This window comes from Cucurbita moschata, unplaced genomic scaffold (genome assembly GCF_002738365.1).
Source record: "Cucurbita moschata cultivar Rifu unplaced genomic scaffold, Cmos_1.0 Cmo_Scf00036, whole genome shotgun sequence".
Classification (NCBI taxonomy): Eukaryota; Viridiplantae; Streptophyta; class Magnoliopsida; order Cucurbitales; family Cucurbitaceae; genus Cucurbita; species Cucurbita moschata.
Genome location: NW_019268552.1, coordinates 1,357,082 through 1,379,596, shown reverse-complemented (window position 1 = coordinate 1,379,596; position 22,515 = coordinate 1,357,082). Strand labels below are relative to the sequence as shown.

Below are 22,515 nucleotides of genomic sequence, written 5' to 3'. Positions count from 1 at the left end.
AAAAAAAAAAAAAAAAAAAAAAAAAAAAAAAAAAAGACAATTTAAAGACTAAATAAAATATATAAATCTAGAAACTTATATGACACGTTTATTTGAATCTTTCAATTTTTTTAATACCTTAATTAGGTAAAAATACACTTATTCTCCATTTGAAAAGTCATATTTTATTTTGCTTAAATTTAATATTTTTAATTTTTTTAAAATTTTATATCTAAAAGATTACTTTAGTTGGAATATAGTCTTAGATTATTGATGTTCTCACTTTTACTAATTATATATATATATAGCCACGTCCTAACAACTTTCTTCAATAATTTTTAATAAAATAATTTTTAATGAAATTAAAATTTTAAATCTTAGTATAAAATTGTTCTCATATAAAATGTTGAGCGGAGCTGAGTGAAGTTAGTGTGTTTATAAATATATAACAACTAACTTATAAAAACAATGGATTAAGACATTTAAGCTTTGGACTGGTCCAAACAATAATGATAGAGAATTGTGATAGGGAATTAGGTGTTAAAAATAAAAGAAGACATGAGGGAGGGCATGATGGAAGGAAGAAATTTCATAGAAATTTCTCTAAGTTTGAGAATTACACACAACCCAAGTAGGACAGTAGTTGATATCTAATTTGAAGAAATGGGTATTAATATTTAATATCCAAGCATGCAAGCAAGCAAGCATTGATATCATAAAACAAATACAAATAACAAGACTCAAACAACGAGCCGGAGTCGACTTTCTGTAAGTTGACACCAAAGTCTTTCAATTCAATATTCTCTCTCTCTCTCTCTCTTTGGAATGAAATTTCTCAGCACTTTCTCGGAAATTACTTCTCATTATTATATACTCACATTTTTTCAGTTTCTATTCATGCTTTCACATCTGTCTCCCAACCTTTTATTATATTACCAATTTATTTATTCCACCATCGGGTTATAAATTTCTTGGATTCTTTAATCTTTATCACGCCTCCAACGCTCCTCAACTCATCGACCACTGCGCCGTCTCTCAACCTTTTCCATTCAAAAAATGTCGCCCAAGAGATTGTTCTGCGAAACAGAGCCGTGTTTAGAACAGCCTCTTGAGAAGAGGCGCCCGCGTCTGACGTTTGCGTCGTAAGTTGTTCGGAATGGATCCATAAATGGAGCTGTAAATTCTAATTCTACATTTGACTTCTGATTATTTGTGTTGTAATTTCCGTAGGATAATCGGGGACGTGGTTATGGTTAATTCCCAAAATCATTTGTTGAAAGCTTTGGAGCCCTTGCTTAGACGAGTGGTTTGTACTTTGTATATATGAATCATTTTGGATTTGTAAATTGATTTAGGGCTTTTGTTTAATTTGTGATGAATTTTAACTTTACAGGTGAATGAGGAAGTTGATCGGTGTTTATTGCGATATTCAAGGTTGTTACCTAGGGCATCTTCGTTGAGGATTCAGGCTCTCGAGCCTTCCAGTTTCTTATTGTATTTTGTGAATAATCTTCCTTCTACCATTTTTACTGGAAGTAAAATTACGGATGTTGAAAGTCAGCCACTCCGGATCGCCGTCGAGGCCGGCGCGGATAATCCGGCATTTCAGGTATATTCAGCCATGAAAATTGAAATTGTGGTACTGGATGGCGACTTTGCAAGCGGCGATAAACAGGATTGGACGGCGGAGGAATTCAATGCCAGCATTGTGAAGGAGAGGTCTGGAAAGAGGCCGCTGCTTCACGGCGAAATGAACATAACTCTCCGCGACCGCGCTGCAACCATCGGTGACATTGAATTCACCGATAACTCAAGTTGGATTCGGAGCCGGAAATTCCGGCTGGGTGCCCGAATTGTTGACGGGTCGGATTCTGATAAGAATCGCCCCCGGATCCGGGAAGCCATAACCGAACCGTTTGTTGTCAAGGATCACCGCGGAGAATGTGAGCATCACAGTTCTTTCAAAAAAAAATATATATTTTTTTTTAAATAAAAATACTTTTAAAAAAAATTAATATTGAGGTATTTTGGTAATTTAAGTGTACAAGAAGCATTATCCACCAATGCTGCATGACGAAGTTTGGAGGCTGGAGAAGATAGGAAAAGAGGGAGTCTTCCACAAGAAATTAAGCAATTACAATATCAAGACAGTTCAAGAATTCTTAAAACTCTTCACTATCGACCCACAAAAGCTAAGAAGGGTAAATATTCCCCATCTTACCCTTTTCAATAAAACAATTAATTATAATTAACTAATTAATTAACGTTTGAATTTTTTTCGTATGGATTTAGATTTTAGGGGTAGGAATGTCAGAAAGGATGTGGAAAGCAACAGTGAAACATGCGCAGACTTGTGAATTGGGAAACAAGGTGTATATGTTCCGTGCACATAATGTCCTGTTGATCTTGAATCCTATTTGCGAAGTTGTAAGAGCCATGATCGATGACCAAATCTATTCATCTCAAGATCTTCATAATATCCCCCCGGTATGTTTTCTCATCTTGTTTGATAATAATTTCATTACTTAATAAACTTCCTCTTAAAAAAGAAATTTTGTGTAATACAGGAGTATTTGATGAATTTGAGTAGACAAGCGTTCGATAACTGGCATTCGTTACAAGACTTTGAAGGCAATTTCAGAGAACCTCCCCTAATAACACAAGGTAGATTTGGATGAAATTTTAGTTTAATTTTTAATTTTTAAGTTTTAAAATTTTAATTATTATTTTTAATTTTGTTGGATTATCGATAGGAAATGAGGGGGTTGGAAATGAAGAAGACAACGATCTTATGGTTAAAAAATCGTTGTTTCGAAGTTGCGAGTTGATGAGGGAAGAAGTTGAGTTTCGAGATTGGAATTTCAATTCAGATCAGTTTATTTCTACAAGTATTCATTATAATTATGGATAGGCGCAGGTTTTGGTTACCAAATTATAATGGATAGGCTCATATTAATTTGTTTTTGTATTTCTATTTTCTATTTGTATATTTGGACATTGAATTAATGCCAAAGTGATAATTGATGTTTTATGTATAAGTTAATTTTAATATAATTTAATAAATAAAATATTATTTATAATCTTACTTGATCTATCTCTCTCATGCAGAGGATTTGTATGACAGCTGTCATCAACGACCATAAACAATTGGAGAATATTTCCGGAACGAAGGATAACTTCAAATTGACATAATACCTTGCCCAAAAGGACCATATTACCAATCGGGCCTATGGTATAGCCTTAAAAAAAATTAAAATATTAATTAAAACTTCATAAAAGTAATTAACGATAAAATAAATAAAAAATAATGAAATCTAAAATACTAATTAAATCTTGATAAAAGTAATTAACGGTAAGATAAAATATCCCCAAAGCCACTATTTATATATTTTTAATAAACATAAAATATAATGATAAAAATAAATTTACTATTTTAAAGTATATTTGTTACTAGATATATTTTATTTTATTAATATATTTTTTTTTTGCATAATTATGAAGGATTAAAGAAGAAAATGTGAATAATTGATACATGACATTAGGTATATCAACTTATTGATACAATATGATATATCGATAAACGTAATCTTTTAAACAAAAATGATAACAATAAATTAATACTCTTAACAAACTTCTCAAAATTGGAATATCAATTTCATATACCAAATATTCAAATTTAATATTTATGATATTTTACATTTTTATATCATACACTTCCCAATAATTTACTAATATACTTTATTTAATGTGTAAAATTGATATATTAATGATATGTCAACCTACTAATATGGTATACAATCCACTTTTTACGAGACATTCTTGATTTACTACTAAAATATGTGATCTATGAATGTTCATGCATGTCTCAAATTGATGATAATGTTCATGCATGTCTCAAATTAATGATGAACGAACTGTAATATAATGTCGGTATACTTGATTTACTACTAAAAATATGTGATCAATGAATGTTCATGCTTGCCTCAAATTGATAATGAGCGAGATGTAATATAATGTTGATATACTTGATTTACTAATAAAATATGTGATATATGAATGTTCATGCATATCTCAAATCAATAACGATCGAGCTGTAATATAATGTTGACATACTTCATTTACTACTAAAATATGTGATATATGATGTCCATGGATACCTCAAATCAATGACGAGCGAGATGTAATATAATGTTGATATACTTGATTTACTACTAAAATATGTGATATATGATGTCTATGGATATCTCAAATCAATGATGAACGAGCTCTAATATAATGTTGGTATACTTGATTTACTATTAAAAATATGTGATATATGAATATTCATGCATGTCTCAAATCGATGATGAGCGAGATGTAATATAATGTTGATATACTTGATTTACTACTAAAATATGCGATATATGAATGTTCATGCATACCTCAAATCAACAATGATCGAGTTGTAATATAATGTTGATATACTTGATTTACTACTAAAATATGCGATATATGAATGTTCATGCATACCTCAAATCAATAATGATCGAGTTGTAATATAATGTTGATATACTTGATTTACTACTAAAATATGCGATATATGAATGTTCATGCATACCTCAAATCAATAATGATCGAGTTGTAATATAATGTTGATATACTTGATTTACTACTAAAATATGCGATATATGAATGTTCATGCATACCTCAAATCAATAATGATCGAGTTGTAATATAATGTTGATATACTTGATTTACTACTAAAATATGCGATATATGAATGTTCATGCATACCTCAAATCAATAATGATCGAGCTGTAATATAATGTTGATATACTTGATTTACTACTAAGATATATGATATATGGATGTTTATGCATATCTCAAATCAATGATGAACGAGGTGTAATATAACGATATATACTTGATTTACTGCTAAAAATATGTGATATAAATGTCTATGAATACCTCAAATCAATGATTTTGGCGGGAGGTGTAATATAAGGTTGATATCCTTGATTTACTACCAAATGTATGTTGTATTGATGCTAATACATTAATATTATACCTAAATAGTTATTGAACGAATGTTACGTTGAGACGATGATACAAACACGAAAATGATCAAAAAATGTAGATAATAGTACAAAGAATATTGACGTGGATAATGTATGTCAAATAGACAACCAAAACCTTCACAAAAAACTTTATGTCGTACATGCAGTTGCAATCTCGAACATGTATGTTGAGATTCATTAAAATCTTACGTGAAATAATTAAGGGGAAGATCATGAGTATATAACTAAGAAGATAGTGTCTAACTCGACCAAAAAAAAAAAATTTTTTTTTTTTTTTTTTTTTTTGAAGGTCCCACCTTCCCTGGTTCTAGGAAGGATACGAATATTCGCCACATTTGGGTTGGAAAAAGCAATCAGGTATCTCCGGTTTGGGTTACCTGTATTATGGCGGCGGGTGACGGTTACAACAGTTATGCTGATGTCAGCACGATATCGTCAGCTCTAAATCACATTCTTAAGCAAATAAACAAAATAAATCCTTTCTTTTACCGATCTATTTATTTATTTGTTTCTATTTCCGAATTTTTTATTCCTAATTTTCAAACTTTCCAGTCATCCCTCACTGCACGCTTTATTACTTTTCTTTTTCTTTTATAAATATTATTATTCCTCTTTTAGAAAAATTACATTCTCTGCGTTCACACCACAAAATTTGTTTCATAAATAATATTTTAATGTTACTAAACCCACCTAATTATTGATTTGTTGTTCATCACTTCCGACCCGCCGCTTTCCGCAAATATTGACCATCGTCATTCATACTGCTACATCCCTTGTTTTTGCAATTTCCTTCAGCTTTCCCCCATATACGCTCCCTTCTGACATAGCCACCACCTCTGTCACCGACGGCCGATCGTTTGCAGGAAGTGGTGTTGAAGGTAAACTAAACCCAGAAACAGGGGATGGGGATAATGTTTGAAATTGAAACATAAAGATTTGTAAATTCCTTCAGTCAAAACCTTTTCCCCTTCCCAATCGCATAAGAATTTGTAACTCTCATCGTACAAAACAGAGCTGTGCTCATCGTGCAAAACAGAGCATTTCTCATCGTGCAAAACAGAGCATTTCTCATCGTGCAAAACAGAGCATTTCTCATCGTGCAAAACAGAGCATTTCTCATCGTACAAAACAGAGCCGTTCTCATCGTACGAAACAGAGCTTACAACAGAAGCAGATAATTGATCAGTTGTGAATAAGTGATTTGGGTCTAGTAACCACAAATAAACAGTTCACCCACTACCGTTTGGTGTGGAAGTTTTGCTAATCCAAAGCACAGTGACGGAGTCTGGGGATTCTGGCACTAATGGCGCTTTCCCAGTGCCACAACTTCGATTCTCTATATTCCTTAGAATTTCTAGAGCTTCCATCATTGACGGCCTTGTATCCCTCGCACTTTGCAGGCATTGAAATGCTAACTCGGCAACTCCGCATATCATATTTCGTATTCTTTGATCTGTTTTAAATCCGAGAGATGGGTCTACGAAGTCATGTAATTCGTCGTTCTGGATCTTATTGATAGCCATTGTTGACAGGTTAATCTCATGCCTATGCCTAGTGATATCAACTGCAGGCTTTGAAGATATCAGCTCAACCAACACGACTCCAAAGCTAAACACGTCGCTTTTGTTCGTAAGTTGATAAGACTCATAATACTCTGGATCAATATAGCCAGGAGTGCCTTGTGGTGCAGTTGAAACATGGCTGGCTTGTGTAGGAAAAAGGCGACATAGTCCGAAATCAGCGACTTTAACACCGAAATTGTTGTCAAGGAGAATGTTGGTGGTTTTAACATCACGGTGGATAGTCTCAGAAGCATGGAGAAAAGACAGAGCACTTGCAGTCTCTATGGCAACATTCAACCTTGTAAGCCATGGAAGCTCACCTGATCTTGCTCGGTTGCCATGAAGATGATCGGCCACAGTACCATTCGGAATGAACTCATACACCAACAAGAGCTCACGGGAGCGTCGAGATGTGCATCCATAAAGGGTGACGAGATGTGGGTGGCGCAAACGAGTGAGCATCTCAACTTCATTCATGAATTGCTCAACTTTTCTATAGTTATTTTCAAACAATCGTTTAACAGCGACCTCACGCCCATCTCGGAGTTTGCCTGAAGAGGGATCAAAGAACATACAAACACATAATCAGAACAATACGCCTGCATGGAACACCAGAAATATGGAGTGATTTGTACCATAGTAGACAGTGCCAAAGCCACCATCTCCAAGTTCGTTTGCTGGGTTGAATTTGTCTGTAGCTTTTACAAGTTCGTGATAAGAGAAAAGAGATAGAGCCATGTAATGTTCTATTTTCTCAAGCTCCTTCATCGGACGATCACAAGAATAGTTTTGATGCTTCTTTTTGTGCATACGAAGCCTGATGAAAAAGATTATACTCATCATCACAATGCCTCCAATACCAGAGCCAGCACCTGTCATGGCATTCCATTTGGATACCAAGTTCAACACAAGAACATTATACGTAAATCATGTTATGTCAAAATGGTATGATACCCACAAGATGGATCGCACTCATCCACCCACAAATAAAAATTAAACAAAGAGACACAAAGATTTAAATCATGTTATTTCAAACTTCTATGAATTAATAACCCGAATAAATGAGAATATGAACGAAATGGGAGTTAGATTTTACCTATGACGACCTTCTTCCATGTATCATTTGGGTTTTCTGGAACAGTAAGCAATCAGGAAGCAAATGGTTAGACGGGATTGCTCTACAAGAGAATGAGGAAAAAAACACACTAAAAAACAGAACATTACAGAAGGGGAATGCGACGTACCAGGGTGAGGAGGGCGAGGAGGCGCAGCAGTGGCATCACAGGCATAAGGATTTGCAACGCCGTTTCTACAAATGCAGTAAAATGGGTACGTCCCATTTCCGCCGCAATTGCCTCCACTTCCATTGCATGAATCACACGCTCCCTTATACCAATTCTCGTACTCCACCTCGAACCCTCCTTTCACAGCCGTCTCCACCAAGCTCCTCCTGTTCTTTACACCTTCCTTCAACCCCTTTATCGTAACCATCACTTCTATCTTCATTTCACACTCCACAAGCTTTGAATAAACCGCCGCCGACGGTTCAAAAGCATAGTTCACTCTCCCGCGCCTTTCCCACTCCCCACCGCAAGAAAAATTGTATTCCGAAATGGGAAATTCGTTATCCGTCGAGCAATTATACCCCACCGAGATGTTCTGATTTCTGGCAGAATACACAAACGGATGGTGATCCATAGACGCCACTTGGATTTGATTTCGTGGGCAGTAATTATCGAAGAGGTCTGATCTTGCGATCCTCATTGTATTATTCAATTGGTTGATTTCCAGAACGTTGTATTCCAGAGAATTGATGTAAGTTGTGGTGGTTCGGTTGTTATTGCAGTTGAGTTTGAATTCTTTCCGCCCGCAAGAACTCTGCCTCTCGTTCCCCCAAAAGGGGTACGTGATGTTTACCAATTCTTCACAATTGTAATTCACACCGCAATCTTTGAATGCATCGAGGGCGTTGTCGCTGAAGCATGGCGACAGATGAAACGTGAAGAAGAAGAAGAAGAAGAAGAAGAAGAAGAAGGATTTCATTTTGTTGGGGTTGTGAACAGAGAAAGGATAAATGGAAGAGAACAGAGAGGGAGACTCAGTTTGATTATGAACACATATGAAGTTATCCATGAAGAGTGATTTTTGGAAGAAACAGGGGACTCACTGTCTGCCATAGCTTTCGGGAAATAAATCAAAAAGTGGCAGTCTTCTGTCTGTCTCTCTCGAGAACTCCAGCTAAGTAAGTTGTTTAAACAACAATTTGTTCATCCAAAGTTGAATGAGTCAAATGTTTTGTTTGAACAGTCATTTATGAGAGAAATTGATGGGGAGACCTGCGGAGACTTTGAACTTTTCCAGCCGGTAAGGATTAATAATAAATGAAGAGGAGGATTTGTGAGAATTTTCGGTTTGGTTTGGTTTGGTTCCTTACGGCACTCGGGATCATAGAGATGTAAGAAACCGTTTGTCAACTTCGGTCTATTACGTATTGTTGTTAGCCTCACAGTTTTAAAACGTATATGTTACGAAGAGGTTTCAACACTCTTATAAGGGATGTTTCGTTCTTCTTTTTAACCGACGTGAGATCTCATAATCCACTCTTTTGGGGGTCCATCGTCCACACCGCTCCGTGTCTAGGTTTGATATTATTTGTAATGGCTGAAGCCTACTGCTAGTAGATATTGTCTGTTTTGGCTTGTTATGTATAACCGTCAAACTCAGTTTTAAAATTAGTCTCTATTATTGAGACCAACATATTGACTTAGGCTATCTGGACTATGCTCGTGTACTTCTTCTATTTTAATGTACAAATAGGTAGAATAGCAACAAGCATCACCATTCTAGCATGTATATTTGTGTTCATCCTCATTATCCACGTGGGATCTCAAAATTCACTCCCCTTCGAGGCCCAACGTCCTTATTGGCACATCGTCTCGTGTCCACCCACCTTCAAGGCTCAACCTCCTTGTTGGCACACCACCTGGTGTCTGGCTCTGATGCCATTTATAACGGCTCAAGCCCACTACTAGTAGATATTGTCTTCTTTGAGCTTTTCCTTTCGAGCTTCTCCTTCAAATTTTTAAAACACATGCGCTAAGGAAAAGTTTCAATACCCTTACGAAGAATGGTTCTCTTCCTCAACCGACATGGAATCTCACACTGAATCCATTCCATTGTTATAAAAAAGATATTGAATTTGAGAGACGCTCATGTGCTGCTTCTGCTGGTGTATCAGACAAGCATTGGGAATTCAAAGACAGAAGGAAAAGCATCCCAATGAGCAATACAGTCACTAAAGTTAGTGCCATTAGTACGAGGTCGAAGAAGAAGAAGCAGCAACTTGGAGTAGATCAGCGGCAGGAGGTCCGAACAAGTCAGGTTTTGGTGGAATTTGTAAGCCATCAACACTGCCTTCCAACATCGAAACCGCATCGGTCATCGACGGTCTGTCGCCGGGCAATGTCTGAATACAACACAACCCCACAATGATCATTTTTCTTGCCATTTCTTCTTCTTCCTCTGTGTTTCCCCACCAACAGCCCCCATGAATTTCACTTTGTGTAAGATCCTTATATATCCAATCAGGAAAGTACTCATCGCTGCTCTGCTCCACTCCTTGATTGGGACTCTTTCTCTCACCCACCATCTCAAGAACCAACATCCCATAACTATAAACATCAGACTTATGAGAAACTTTGCCAAGATTCCTAAATATTATCTCTGGCGCTATGAACCCTATTGTCCCCTTTACACATGTCATCGACACATGACTCTCCTTGGCCCTGCATTGCTTGGCCAGCCCGAAATCAGTGATTTTGGGGCAGAAATCATCATCCAAGAGTATGTTGTGTGGCTTGATGTCGAAGTGCAAGATCCTTGTGTTGCAGCCACGGTGCAAGTACTCCAAGCCTCGTGCCACGCCGATGACAATATTGTAGAGTGTGTTCCAATCCAACTTCTCGCCCTTTTCTTGAATCCTGTTGCTGGAAATGTACTTATCTAGGGACCCTTTAGCCATATAATCATAAATCAAAGCTCTTTTGTTCCTCTCGTAGCAGAAACCTAAGAGTGTGGCTATATTTACATGGGAAGTTTTGGCGAAGCTAACAACTTCGTTCATAAATTCTTCGCCATTTGATTTGGATTCATTCAAAAGCTTCACAGCCACATCGCGGCCGTCGGGTAGCTTTCCTTTGTAGACAGAGCTAAACCCTCCTTGGCCAATCTTGTTGTTGAAAGAGCCTGTGATTTTCTTCAGCTTTGAGTAAGTATATCGCTTGGGTGTTTGCGTGGAATAGTTCCTTATAATTTCCTCAATTTTGTCGTTGTTTGAGATGCTTCTTCTCTTGTAGTAGATGGAGATGATGATAATAATATAGACAATGATGGTAGTTGCACCTGAAAAATGGGTTTGAATTCATATGATTAATAAAAAGAACCTTAAAATTTGATAGAGAACTCACTAATTTCAAACAAAATCAAACCTTATATGGAATTGTTTGTAAATTATTAAAACCCAATTAATAATATAATACATATATTCAAGGAGTAGGCTTTACCTATTATGTCTTTCGGTCCAGTATCTGATTGATCTAGATCTGCCACAGTATAAAAAATTCATCGGGTAAGTGATCAAAATTTTGAATCTTTCTGTTAGACGAGTAGGCTTTACCTATTATGTCTTTCGGTCCAGTATCGGATTGATCTAGATCTGCCACGGTATAAAAAATTCATCGGGTAAGTGATCAAAATTTTGAATCTTTCTGTTAGACGAACACGACTCTATGGTATGATATTCTCCACTTCAAACATAAGTTCTGGCTCCATTGATATTCTTTATTTATAAACCCAAAATCATCTAACACTTTCAACCTCAGTTAAACTCAAAATAAAAAGAACAAAAAAAAAATTTATCTTCATGTCCANTTTCGTTCTCTCTTCACCAATCGATGTGGAAGCATCTTCTATACCCATGTAAAGAATGTTTCGTTCTCTCTTCACCAATCAATCTGGGATCTTCTATACCTTTGTAAAGAACGTTTCGTTTATGACTCTCTACAATGGTATGATATTGTCCACTTCTATACCCTTGTAAAGAATGTTTCGTTCACGACTCTACACAATGGTATGATATCGTCCACTTTGAACATAAGCTCTCATGGCTTTGCTTTGGGCTTCCCAAAAGGTCTCGTACTAATGAAGATAATATTATTTGATTATGAACCCAGGATCATTCCTTAAATTAGCCGATGTGAGACTTTCATCATCCAACACTCACAAGTATAATGGTAGGTGAAGATCAAGATTTAAACTACTAATATTTCAATCGATGATTTGATCTCGAACCCAATTGAGATATATTTAAGTTTCATATCTTATTTTGTTAAATTATACTTGCTTCCAAATCTTATATTATGATTCTTGTTAATAGTAGTGTATTATTATTATTATTATATTACTATTATTATGGTGTGCAAGATTTGTTGACTTTATAGGGTCAAAACTAGAGATTTCTTCCTTCCACAACACGTGTAGCTGTTGACACGTTCCAACGATGGTAGCCTTAAGTTTTGACGGCGGGGCCCACTTTTTAGCCCCAATTTCACTGGCTAGCCAATGTCATCACGACTTTGACTAGTCAGTGCACTGACTTTTACACAACTATTGCCTATCAATTACCAACTTTCTCCCTCCCCTCAAACTCTCCCAATCTAAAATAAAAATAAATTAAAAATTATCGAACATATTCTTTATTAAAATGATACAAGAAAATTAATAGGAATAAAATTAAATTGATTTATTCAATTGAAATAAAATGTGAAATTGATCTTAATTGTTTATGCATTTTTACTCAAATTTACCATATAATTTAAACTTATATTTACCTAAATTATAATATTTGGAGAGTATTAAAAATTCAAATGAACAGAAGATTTGATGCAGGGGAAGACGAAATTATACGTACCAGGAGGAGGAGGAGACTTGCAAACGTAAGGATGGATGTCTCCATCGCTACAAATGCAGTAAAACTCATGGGTGGCGTTCCCTCCACACTTGCCGCCGTATACTTTGCACCCCTCGCACGCCACCGTGTAGAAATCCCCGTATTCCACATCAAACCCTCTTTTCACACCCTGCTCCACCGCCATCGTTCTGTTCTTGTGTGTTTCTTCGAATACCTCTTTTGTAATTGTCACTTCGATGTTCAGTCTACACTCGCTCATGTTTCTACTCCGATTCAGCGCTTCCGTTTCGAAAGCGTAATTCGCTCTCCCTCGTATTTCCCCCTCCGATCCGCACGTGAATCTGTAATTGTCGAGAATTCCAGGTTGCAGCGGGCAATCGTACCAGACAGAGAGATTCAGATCGTTCAAAGTATACTTGAAGAGACGATAATCAATCGTCGTCGTTTTGGTTTCGATTTTAGGGCAGTAATCAGTTCGGAGATCCGATCTTGCGATTGTCATTGTATGTTTGGATCGGCTGATGTTGAGAACGTGAAACTCTATAGAGCTGATTTCCATCGTGGTGGTTCTGTTGTCTTTGCAATTGAGCTCGAATTCTCGCCGCCCGCAAAATACCGGCCGTTCATTCCCCCAGAACGGATACGTGATGTTTACAAAATCTCCGCAGTTGTAATAGACATCGCAAGCTTTAAATTCATCGACTGTGCCGTCGCCGAAACATAGCGGAAGATCATACCACACGATTGTGAAGAAGAAGAAGAGGAAGAGAGGGAGGGAAGGTGTCATTTCCGTGACGCTGGACCAAAAATGGAAGGAAAGGAAAAGGGAACATTGGTAATATAACGCAAGAGTCATCTTCAAATTCAAAAGAAAGCAAGAGCTAAAAGATCATAATCAAAAGAAAGACGACTGCTATATTATGTAACTACAGTTGCTTTCCTGCTTGCATCCAATTATACAGCCTTGAATTAGTCAATAGTAGACTTCCAAGGAAAAAATGATATTCAAATCTAAAAGTCTCCCATCAATTGGATTGGTTTGTTTGTGGTGGTTTGTGGTTCGGTTAAGAGTTTCAAGATAAGATCAAGCCCGATCAAACACTCCTTATAAGAGTATGGAAACCTCTCTATTTCAAAATCAACCGAGAGGCTGATGGAGATACATAACGGGCTAAAGCTGATAATATGTATCAGAATCGGTCACGACTATGAGATCACACATCGGTTGAATAGGAAAATGAAACAAACATTTTTTTTTTATAATGGTGTGGAAACCACATGAGATCTAAGGTCAGTCAGACCATGAGATCTCACGGTTGGAAAGAGGAACGAAATATTCCGTTTTGGGTAAAAATCTTAATGACTAAATCCAGATCCACAACTAACTAATATTATCTCTTTGAGTTTTCTCTCTCGAGCTTCCCCTCAAGGCTTTAAAACACGTCTTCTAGGTGAAGGTTTCCTCGTCCTTATAAATGGTGTAGTTTGTTCTCCTTCCTCTCCAACCAACGTGAAATCAATATATTTCTTTCCATTACTTCGATTTTGAGCTAGGAGACAGTGGATGGAGAATGACAACACGAGCTTTACATTCAATCTCAAATATGTACACATCTGATTCACCTAAAAAGGCTTAACAAAGCTGACGAAAATGGCAGAGCTATAGAGTTTGACACATATTATAACCATGAAACCACAGAAAAGATCAAACTCAGCCACTGCAATTCGGGGTTGAAGATTTGCTCATCCAAGGGACCACAACGGAATCTGGAGATTCCGGCACTAACTCACCCTTCACCACCACATCCTCCTCTCCTGAAACGTTTATTTCTTCTGTCTTTCCTTGCCCACTATGCTGACTCTCTATGTTCTTAAGAATTTCCAACGCCTCCGACATTGTCGGCCTTGTGTCTTTCACACTCTGCAAGCATTGAAATGCCAACTCTGCAACTCCACATATCATGTCTCTCACTCTTTCATCCGTTTCAAATCCAAGACATGGATCCACAAACTCATGCAACTCGTCGCCCCCAATCTTATTGATTGCCATTGTCCACAAGTTTATCTCATGCCTATGCCTAGTGATATCAACTGCAGGCTTCGAAGATATCAGCTCAACCAACACGACTCCAAAGCTAAACACGTCGCTTTTAATCGTAAGTTGATAGCATTCGTGATACTCCGGATCTAAGTAGCCAGGAGTTCCCTGTGGTGCAGTTGAAACATGGCTGGCTTGTGTAGGAAAAAGCCGAGATAGTCCGAAATCGGCGACTTTAACACCGAAGTTGCTGTCGAGGAGAATGTTGGTAGTTTTAACATCACGGTGGATAGTCTCAGAGGCATGGAGAAAAGCCAGAGCACTTGCAGTCTCTATGGCAATCTTCAACCTTGTATGCCATGGAAGCTCACCGGGTTTTGCTCGTTCGCCGTGAAGATGATCGGCAACAGTACCGTTTGGGATGAATTCATAAACCAGCAGAAGTTCACGGCAGTGTCGAGAGGTACATCCATAAAGGGTGACAAGATGTGGGTGGCGCAAACGAGTAAGGATCTCAACTTCATTCATGAAATGCTCAACTCTTCTGTAGTTATTTTCAAACAATCGTTTAACAGCGACCTCACGCCCATCGGGAAGTTTGCCTATCAAATGAATTCAAACATCATACACTACGTATGCTTGGATTAAAGACTGAAAACTATTGAGTGATCTTTACCGTAGTAGACAGTGCCACAGCCGCCATCTCCAAGTTCTTTGGCCGGATTAAACCTGTCGGTGGCCTTTTCAAGCTCTTCGTAAGAGAACAAAGGCACACCCATGTAATCTTCTCCCGTCTCAAGCTCCTTCGCAGGAAGATTACTAGAATTGTTTCGTAGGAGAAAGGAGGAAGGAGTATAAGTACGAGCAAGCTTCTTTTTGTGCAAACGAAACCAGATGAAAAAGGCTACGCTCATCATCATTACGCCGCCAAAACCACAGCTAAAACCTGCCATTTGCTACTTAAGTTAGCTCAATTTCCGATCATAAGAGAATAATTTGTGCAATCTGAAATCAGGGTCTTGTTTTTTTACCTATGACGTACTTCTTCCAAACATCATTGTCTCCTGCCATGGCAAGCAAATCGTTAGGAAAGATTGTTTACCAAAAGAAAGAGAAAAACAGAGCTAAGATTCGAGCAAGAGCAAGATTTATTTCCTAGAAAGTTACCCTGTTTGCAGGTTTGTAGATGAGGTCCATCAGGACAAAAGCAAACAAACTCGTTGCTTTCAAACCCACATCGCCCACCACTTGTCTCACAATTGCTACAATTTTGGGCACTCCAATTTAAAGTGAAACCCATCTTCAAGACATCGGAATAACTCTTCCTCAACAACCCAGAAAAATCATCGTCCTGATTAGGAATGTCTATAGGCACCTCTACCGAGGATTGACAAGAATCGACAGAGAAGTTCATATGCTCCATAAATCCATCATGGAAAGCGGCAAAAGAATGGAGTTTGGTTGTGTTTGAACAATGAATTGGGTAGCTAAACTTGGGAGGAAGAGAAGTGCAGTTGTAAAAGAAGAAGAAGCCAATATGATCCGGAGTGTAAGTGAATGGGGTTCGGTGGAGGGTGAAGTTATGAAGAGGAGTAGGACATTTGACGTCGTAAACCGCAGCATTTGCCACCAGAAAAGAGTGGGCTTGATAGGAGATTTCTCTGATGATATAATCCTCTCCTGAAATTTTGATAACTGGGTATTCATGTCTGCAGGTGATATCAAAGGTAGGGAGTCCACAGAAGGGGCTGTGCGAATGAGCTACCCGGAAAGGGTAGCTGATATTCGGACCTTTCCCACAGGATTTTGGAGCACAAGCTTCAAACTTCTCGTCTGAGGACAGAGTTTGGGGAGTTAAGATGATGAAGAAGATGATAAAAAGAAAAGGGGTTCTCTTGAAATCCATTAATGGGAGGAATGAAGAAGAAGAAGAAGAAACACAGTGTGTTTGGTGGGTTAACTGGGAATGATCATAACATTACTTTTCAAGAACTTTGTGGCATAAGAATTTAAGATGGCTTCCAAAATTGGATGAAAATGTAATGGAAAAAGAAAAGTTCCTTTTGAACGTGGGCGGGGCTTCACTTTCTTCACTTCCCACAAGGATTTGTGAGGCTTTTTGTGTTTGGCAATGCTAACAAAAATGGTCAACTTGGTCGGCAAAATATGATCATGAAAGGTCGGTCATATATCACCACTACCTTTAAAAACTAGAAGTTTGTTTGGAGTGCATGCTTCAAAGTATGTTCTTCAAACCTAATTTGTCCAAGTTTGGACTCCTAATACCATAATTTTTTTTTTTAGTATTGAAACCACTCAACTCATTGCCACTAGATATTGTCATATTGAGACTTTTTCCTTCGAACTTTCCCTTACGATTTTTAAAACCTCGGCTAGGAATCCTTTTCGAGTTTCCCCTCAAGACTTTTAAAAAATGTATGCTATAGAGAGGTTTCTATACCCTTATAAAGAATGTTCGTTCTCTTCACCAATCGATGTGGGATCTTCTATACCCTTGTAAATAATGTTTCGTTCTCTCTTCACCAATCGATGTGGAAGCATCTTCTATACCCATGTAAAGAATGTTTCGTTCTCTCTTCACCAATCAATCTGGGATCTTCTATACCTTTGTAAAGAACGTTTCGTTTATGACTCTCTACAATGGTATGATATTGTCCACTTCTATACCCTTGTAAAGAATGTTTCGTTCACGACTCTACACAATGGTATGATATCGTCCACTTTGAACATAAGCTCTCATGGCTTTGCTTTGGGCTTCCCAAAAGGTCTCGTACTAATGAAGATAATATTATTTGATTATGAACCCAGGATCATTCCTTAAATTAGCCGATGTGAGACTTTCATCATCCAACACTCACAAGTATAATGGTAGGTGAAGATCAAGATTTAAACTACTAATATTTCAATCGATGATTTGATCTCGAACCCAATTGAGATATATTTAAGTTTCATATCTTATTTTGTTAAATTATACTTGCTTCCAAATCTTATATTATGATTCTTGTTAATAGTAGTGTATTATTATTATTATTATATTACTATTATTATGGTGTGCAAGATTTGTTGACTTTATAGGGTCAAAACTAGAGATTTCTTCCTTCCACAACACGTGTAGCTGTTGACACGTTCCAACGATGGTAGCCTTAAGTTTTGACGGCGGGGCCCACTTTTTAGCCCCAATTTCACTGGCTAGCCAATGTCATCACGACTTTGACTAGTCAGTGCACTGACTTTTACACAACTATTGCCTATCAATTACCAACTTTCTCCCTCCCCTCAAACTCTCCCAATCTAAAATAAAAATAAATTAAAAATTATCGAACATATTCTTTATTAAAATGATACAAGAAAATTAATAGGAATAAAATTAAATTGATTTATTCAATTGAAATAAAATGTGAAATTGATCTTAATTGTTTATGCATTTTTACTCAAATTTACCATATAATTTAAACTTATATTTACCTAAATTATAATATTTGGAGAGTATTAAAAATTCAAATGAACAGAAGATTTGATGCAATGGAAGATGAAGTACGTACCAGGAGGAGGAGGAGACTTGCAAACGTAAGGATGGATGTCTCCATCGCTACAAATGCAGTAAAACTCATGGGTGGCGTTCCCTCCACACTTGCCGCCGTATACCTTGCACCCCTCGCACGCCACCGTGTAGAAATCCCCGTATTCCACATCAAACCCTCTTTTCACACCCTGCTCCACCGCCATCGTTCTGTTCTTGTGTGTTTCTTCGAATACCTCTTTTGTAATTGTCACTTCGATGTTCAGTCTACACTCGCTCATGTTTCTACTCCGATTCAGCGCTTCCGTTTCGAAAGCGTAATTCGCTCTCCCTCGTATTTCCCCCTCCGATCCGCACGTGAATCTGTAATTGTCGAGAATTCCAGGTTGCAGCGGGCAATCGTACCAGACAGAGAGATTCAGATCGTTCAAAGTATACTTGAAGAGACGATAATCAATCGTCGTCGTTTTGGTTTCGATTTTAGGGCAGTAATCAGTTCGNTTCCAAAATTGGATGAAAATGTAATGGAAAAAGAAAAGTTCCTTTTGAACGTGGGCGGGGCTTCACTTTCTTCACTTCCCACAAGGATTTGTGAGGCTTTTTGTGTTTGGCAATGCTAACAAAAATGGTCAACTTGGTCGGCAAAATATGATCATGAAAGGTCGGTCATATATCACCACTACCTTTAAAAACTAGAAGTTTGTTTGGAGTGCATGCTTCAAAGTATGTTCTTCAAACCTAATTTGTCCAAGTTTGGACTCCTAATACCATAATTTTTTTTTTTAGTATTGAAACCACTCAACTCATTGCCACTAGATATTGTCATATTGAGACTTTTTCCTTCGAACTTTCCCTTACGATTTTTAAAACCTCGGCTAGGAATCCTTTTCGAGTTTCCCCTCAAGACTTTTAAAAAATGTATGCTATAGAGAGGTTTCTATACCCTTATAAAGAATGTTCGTTCTCTTCACCAATCGATGTGGGATCTTCTATACCCTTGTAAATAATGTTTCGTTCTCTCTTCACCAATCGATGTGGAAGCATCTTCTATACCCATGTAAAGAATGTTTCGTTCTCTCTTCACCAATCAATCTGGGATCTTCTATACCTTTGTAAAGAACGTTTCGTTTATGACTCTCTACAATGGTATGATATTGTCCACTTCTATACCCTTGTAAAGAATGTTTCGTTCACGACTCTACACAATGGTATGATATCGTCCACTTTGAACATAAGCTCTCATGGCTTTGCTTTGGGCTTCCCAAAAGGTCTCGTACTAATGAAGATAATATTATTTGATTATGAACCCAGGATCATTCCTTAAATTAGCCGATGTGAGACTTTCATCATCCAACACTCACAAGTATAATGGTAGGTGAAGATCAAGATTTAAACTACTAATATTTCAATCGATGATTTGATCTCGAACCCAATTGAGATATATTTAAGTTTCATATCTTATTTTGTTAAATTATACTTGCTTCCAAATCTTATATTATGATTCTTGTTAATAGTAGTGTATTATTATTATTATTATATTACTATTATTATGGTGTGCAAGATTTGTTGACTTTATAGGGTCAAAACTAGAGATTTCTTCCTTCCACAACACGTGTAGCTGTTGACACGTTCCAACGATGGTAGCCTTAAGTTTTGACGGCGGGGCCCACTTTTTAGCCCCAATTTCACTGGCTAGCCAATGTCATCACGACTTTGACTAGTCAGTGCACTGACTTTTACACAACTATTGCCTATCAATTACCAACTTTCTCCCTCCCCTCAAACTCTCCCAATCTAAAATAAAAATAAATTAAAAATTATCGAACATATTCTTTATTAAAATGATACAAGAAAATTAATAGGAATAAAATTAAATTGATTTATTCAATTGAAATAAAATGTGAAATTGATCTTAATTGTTTATGCATTTTTACTCAAATTTACCATATAATTTAAACTTATATTTACCTAAATTATAATATTTGGAGAGTATTAAAAATTCAAATGAACAGAAGATTTGATGCAATGGAAGATGAAGTACGTACCAGGAGGAGGAGGAGACTTGCAAACGTAAGGATGGATGTCTCCATCGCTACAAATGCAGTAAAACTCATGGGTGGCGTTCCCTCCACACTTGCCGCCGTATACCTTGCACCCCTCGCACGCCACCGTGTAGAAATCCCCGTATTCCACATCAAACCCTCTTTTCACACCCTGCTCCACCGCCATCGTTCTGTTCTTGTGTGTTTCTTCGAATACCTCTTTTGTAATTGTCACTTCGATGTTCAGTCTACACTCGCTCATGTTTCTACTCCGATTCAGCGCTTCCGTTTCGAAAGCGTAATTCGCTCTCCCTCGTATTTCCCCCTCCGATCCGCACGTGAATCTGTAATTGTCGAGAATTCCAGGTTGCAGCGGGCAATCGTACCAGACAGAGAGATTCAGATCGTTCAAAGTATACTTGAAGAGACGATAATCAATCGTCGTCGTTTTGGTTTCGATTTTAGGGCAGTAATCAGTTCGGAGATCCGATCTTGCGATTGTCATTGTATGTTTGGATCGGCTGATGTTGAGAACGTGAAATTCAATAGAACTGATTTCGATCGTAGTGGTTTTGTTGTGTTTGCAATTGAGCTTGAATTCACGGCGGCCGCAGAATTCCTGCCGCTCATTCCCCCAAAACGGATACGTTACGTTTACCAAATCTCCGCAGTTGTAATAGAGACTGCAAGCTTTAAATTCCTCGTGGGCGTCGTCGGCGGAACAGAGCGGAAGATCAAACCACACCACTGTGAAGAAGAAGAAGAAGAAGAAGAAGAAGAAGAGGAAGAGAGGGACGGAAGTTTTCATTTCCGTGAAGGCTCATGAACAGAGGATGGTTTTGATCTGAAATTGAATAAGAAATGGTCTCCTTATGCTGACGGTAACTACCAGGAATGTTGACTAAAAATAAAAGAAATTTGGAAAATTATGTTATTTCGCAGTGTGAAACTGATTGGGTTGACTGGAAAACTTCGGTGACGAGTAAATCCACCCCAGAAGCACCCGTGTTTTTCTTCTTAATTCATTGTTTATTTATTAATTAATTCAATTGGATCAATTTGCCAATTTAACCTCATAAATTAAAGCTTATTATTTCTAGAATGACTTTATTGGAGGAGGGAAGTTCCACGTCAGCTAATTCAGGGAAAAAATACTCCCTTCATTGATACGAGACCTCTTGGAAACAGAAAGCAAAGCCACCGGAGTTTATGCTCAAAATGGACAATATCATACCATTGCAGAGAGTCATGTTCAGATTAAAACTCAACTTTATAAAATAATAAATTTAATGAACGAACATGATGACTAGATTTGTTAATTAGAAATGTCTATTTATTTTTTATTTTTTTTATTTTTAATAATAAAGATCTGTAAATTGCATTGGTTTGTTAACTATGATTAGTTGGTTAAACATTAACGCGGTTTTGTGAGAATTATGGTACCAGAAATAAAATAGTCCAACTCGCCTTGTGGACAATATAAAATTGTTCTTGTATGATGTTAAGTGTCGGGCTTTGGTTCGTATTGGAGGTCAACAATAGAGTTGGAAAAGAAAATTTCTTCCACTTGGGAAGACGAGAACTGGATGTATTTTCCATCCTTCATGTAAATTAATTATTTTTTTTACTCATTTACGCTAATTATTAAAATTAAAATTAAAATCATAATTGTTTCTCATTAACTACTCTACCAGTGCTACCTAACTAATTATTTTACTCATAGTTTAAATGTCATTGATCACAATCACATTTTAAAGGAGGACCCGCCTATTAACAAGAGCGACGATTGTAGATTGAGGGACTCTCGTTGGAGGCTGGAATGCTAAAAAGTGGTTCGAATCACCCTCCATTATTTTCCTTTGATGCCAAAAATTAAAAACTTAGAACTATATTTTTTTTTTCTACTAGACGTATCATTAGGGGAGAATAAGTTACTCAAACGCCGCCGTTTCATTTTTTATTTTTAAAATTGGCATAATTAATAATAGGGGTTCAAAGAGAGAGAATGAAATGTTATGGGCTGTTTTAGCAAGACAACTTTCTTTAATTTTGTCTTTTCTGTGAACTATATTAAGAATATAAACGGTTATATATTGAAACCGGGTCCCACTCGACTCGACCAATGTAAAAGAACCACACTCCTGTAATAACAATAACAATTATTAAAAAATTTAAAAAAGAGCTATTTGGAGAAGAAAAATAATAATAATAAACAAAAAGAAAAACTAGCCGTTGCGTCTACTGGATTCAAATCAATTGGTCGTACTTTCATTTCAGAGAGACAAAGATTACTCTCTCCTCTCTCCCGCCCCCCCCCCCCCCCCCCCC

At 37.1% G+C, this 22,515-nt stretch overlaps 5 protein-coding genes across 10 annotated transcripts; 1 reads left to right on the top strand and 4 right to left on the bottom strand.

Annotated features, from left to right (window-relative positions):
- Window positions 1-925: 925 nt before the first annotated feature.
- On the top strand, window positions 926-3,194 carry LOC111431358 (protein SAR DEFICIENT 1). 3 transcript variants are annotated; one of them, XM_023067978.1, is made up of 7 exons: window positions 926-1,121; window positions 1,210-1,285; window positions 1,373-1,922; window positions 2,020-2,180; window positions 2,272-2,466; window positions 2,547-2,643; window positions 3,088-3,194. In XM_023067978.1, exons 1-7 carry the CDS (start codon window positions 1,036-1,038, stop codon window positions 3,120-3,122), a joined length of 1,200 nt encoding a protein of 399 aa, XP_022923746.1. In that variant the 5' UTR covers window positions 926-1,035; the 3' UTR covers window positions 3,123-3,194. The 3 variants fall into 3 exon arrangements, with proteins under 3 accessions (XP_022923746.1, XP_022923745.1, XP_022923744.1); XM_023067977.1 differs by lacking the exon at window positions 3,088-3,194 and adding an exon at window positions 2,748-3,012; XM_023067976.1 differs by lacking the exon at window positions 3,088-3,194 and adding an exon at window positions 2,733-3,012 and having other exon boundaries at window positions 930-1,121.
- Window positions 3,195-6,037: 2,843 nt separating this feature from the next.
- Window positions 6,038-8,750, bottom strand: LOC111431355 (LEAF RUST 10 DISEASE-RESISTANCE LOCUS RECEPTOR-LIKE PROTEIN KINASE-like 1.2). The gene is made up of 4 exons (XM_023067969.1): window positions 7,843-8,750; window positions 7,695-7,730; window positions 7,234-7,470; window positions 6,038-7,149 (listed from the first exon to the last, which is right to left on the bottom strand). Exons 1-4 carry the CDS (start codon window positions 8,729-8,731, stop codon window positions 6,266-6,268), a joined length of 2,046 nt encoding a protein of 681 aa, XP_022923737.1. The 5' UTR covers window positions 8,732-8,750; the 3' UTR covers window positions 6,038-6,265.
- An 877-nt stretch (window positions 8,751-9,627) lies between these two features.
- On the bottom strand, window positions 9,628-13,533 carry LOC111431357 (LEAF RUST 10 DISEASE-RESISTANCE LOCUS RECEPTOR-LIKE PROTEIN KINASE-like 2.4). 3 transcript variants are annotated; one of them, XM_023067973.1, is made up of 4 exons: window positions 12,567-13,533; window positions 11,274-11,312; window positions 11,161-11,199; window positions 9,628-10,999 (listed from the first exon to the last, which is right to left on the bottom strand). In XM_023067973.1, exons 1-4 carry the CDS (start codon window positions 13,420-13,422, stop codon window positions 9,909-9,911), a joined length of 2,025 nt encoding a protein of 674 aa, XP_022923741.1. In that variant the 5' UTR covers window positions 13,423-13,533; the 3' UTR covers window positions 9,628-9,908. The 3 variants fall into 3 exon arrangements, with proteins under 3 accessions (XP_022923741.1, XP_022923742.1, XP_022923743.1); XM_023067974.1 differs by lacking the exon at window positions 11,274-11,312 and having other exon boundaries at window positions 12,567-13,532; XM_023067975.1 differs by lacking the exons at window positions 11,161-11,199; window positions 11,274-11,312 and having other exon boundaries at window positions 12,567-13,531.
- Window positions 13,534-14,079: 546 nt separating this feature from the next.
- Window positions 14,080-21,129, bottom strand: LOC111431356 (LEAF RUST 10 DISEASE-RESISTANCE LOCUS RECEPTOR-LIKE PROTEIN KINASE-like 1.2). Of its 2 annotated transcripts, XM_023067971.1 has the most exons (5): window positions 20,648-21,129; window positions 18,168-18,624; window positions 15,636-15,668; window positions 15,281-15,550; window positions 14,080-15,206 (listed from the first exon to the last, which is right to left on the bottom strand). In XM_023067971.1, the coding sequence occupies exons 1-5, from the start codon at window positions 20,993-20,995 to the stop codon at window positions 14,278-14,280; spliced, it is 2,037 nt and encodes a 678-aa protein (XP_022923739.1). In that variant the 5' UTR covers window positions 20,996-21,129; the 3' UTR covers window positions 14,080-14,277. The 2 variants fall into 2 exon arrangements, with proteins under 2 accessions (XP_022923739.1, XP_022923740.1); XM_023067972.1 differs by lacking the exon at window positions 18,168-18,624 and having other exon boundaries at window positions 20,191-21,128.
- Window positions 15,677-17,033, bottom strand: LOC111431361 (LEAF RUST 10 DISEASE-RESISTANCE LOCUS RECEPTOR-LIKE PROTEIN KINASE-like 1.2). Its single transcript, XM_023067980.1, has one exon. The coding sequence runs from the start codon at window positions 16,508-16,510 to the stop codon at window positions 15,689-15,691; it is 822 nt and encodes a 273-aa protein (XP_022923748.1). The 5' UTR covers window positions 16,511-17,033; the 3' UTR covers window positions 15,677-15,688.
- Window positions 21,130-22,515: the final 1,386 nt, after the last annotated feature.

Bases quoted from the DNA above. Each gene is read 5' to 3' on its own strand.
- LOC111431355 (XM_023067969.1), bottom strand. From the start codon at position 8,731: ATGGATAACTTCATATGTGTTCATAATCAAACTGAGTCTCCCTCTCTG. The intron at 7,731-7,842 runs GTACGTCGCATT...TTACTGTTCCAG, and splicing joins TCCTCGCCCTCCTCACCCTG to AAAACCCAAATGATACATGG. The intron at 7,471-7,694 runs GTAAAATCTAAC...ATGCCATGACAG, and splicing joins ATGGAAGAAGGTCGTCATAG to GTGCTGGCTCTGGTATTGGA.
- LOC111431361 (XM_023067980.1), bottom strand. From the start codon at position 16,510: ATGGATTTCAAGAGAACCCCTTTTCTTTTTATCATCTTCTTCATCATC.
- LOC111431357 (XM_023067973.1), bottom strand. From the start codon at position 13,422: ATGACTCTTGCGTTATATTACCAATGTTCCCTTTTCCTTTCCTTCCAT. The intron at 11,313-12,566 runs GTACGTATAATT...ATACCGTGGCAG, and splicing joins CAAGTCTCCTCCTCCTCCTG to ATCTAGATCAATCCGATACT. The intron at 11,000-11,160 runs GTAAAGCCTACT...CCCATTTTTCAG, and splicing joins TGGACCGAAAGACATAATAG to GTGCAACTACCATCATTGTC.
- LOC111431358 (XM_023067976.1), top strand. From the start codon at position 1,036: ATGTCGCCCAAGAGATTGTTCTGCGAAACAGAGCCGTGTTTAGAACAG. The intron at 1,923-2,019 runs GTGAGCATCACA...TGGTAATTTAAG, and splicing joins CAAGGATCACCGCGGAGAAT to TGTACAAGAAGCATTATCCA. The intron at 2,644-2,732 runs GTAGATTTGGAT...GATTATCGATAG, and splicing joins ACCTCCCCTAATAACACAAG to GAAATGAGGGGGTTGGAAAT.
- LOC111431356 (XM_023067971.1), bottom strand. From the start codon at position 20,995: ATGAAAACTTCCGTCCCTCTCTTCCTCTTCTTCTTCTTCTTCTTCTTC. The intron at 18,625-20,647 runs ATCGAAACCAAA...TACTGCCCTAAA, and splicing joins GAACTGATTACTGCCCTAAA to ATCGAAACCAAAACGACGAC. The intron at 15,669-18,167 runs GTACGTACTTCA...TTGCCATGGCAG, and splicing joins CAAGTCTCCTCCTCCTCCTG to GAGACAATGATGTTTGGAAG.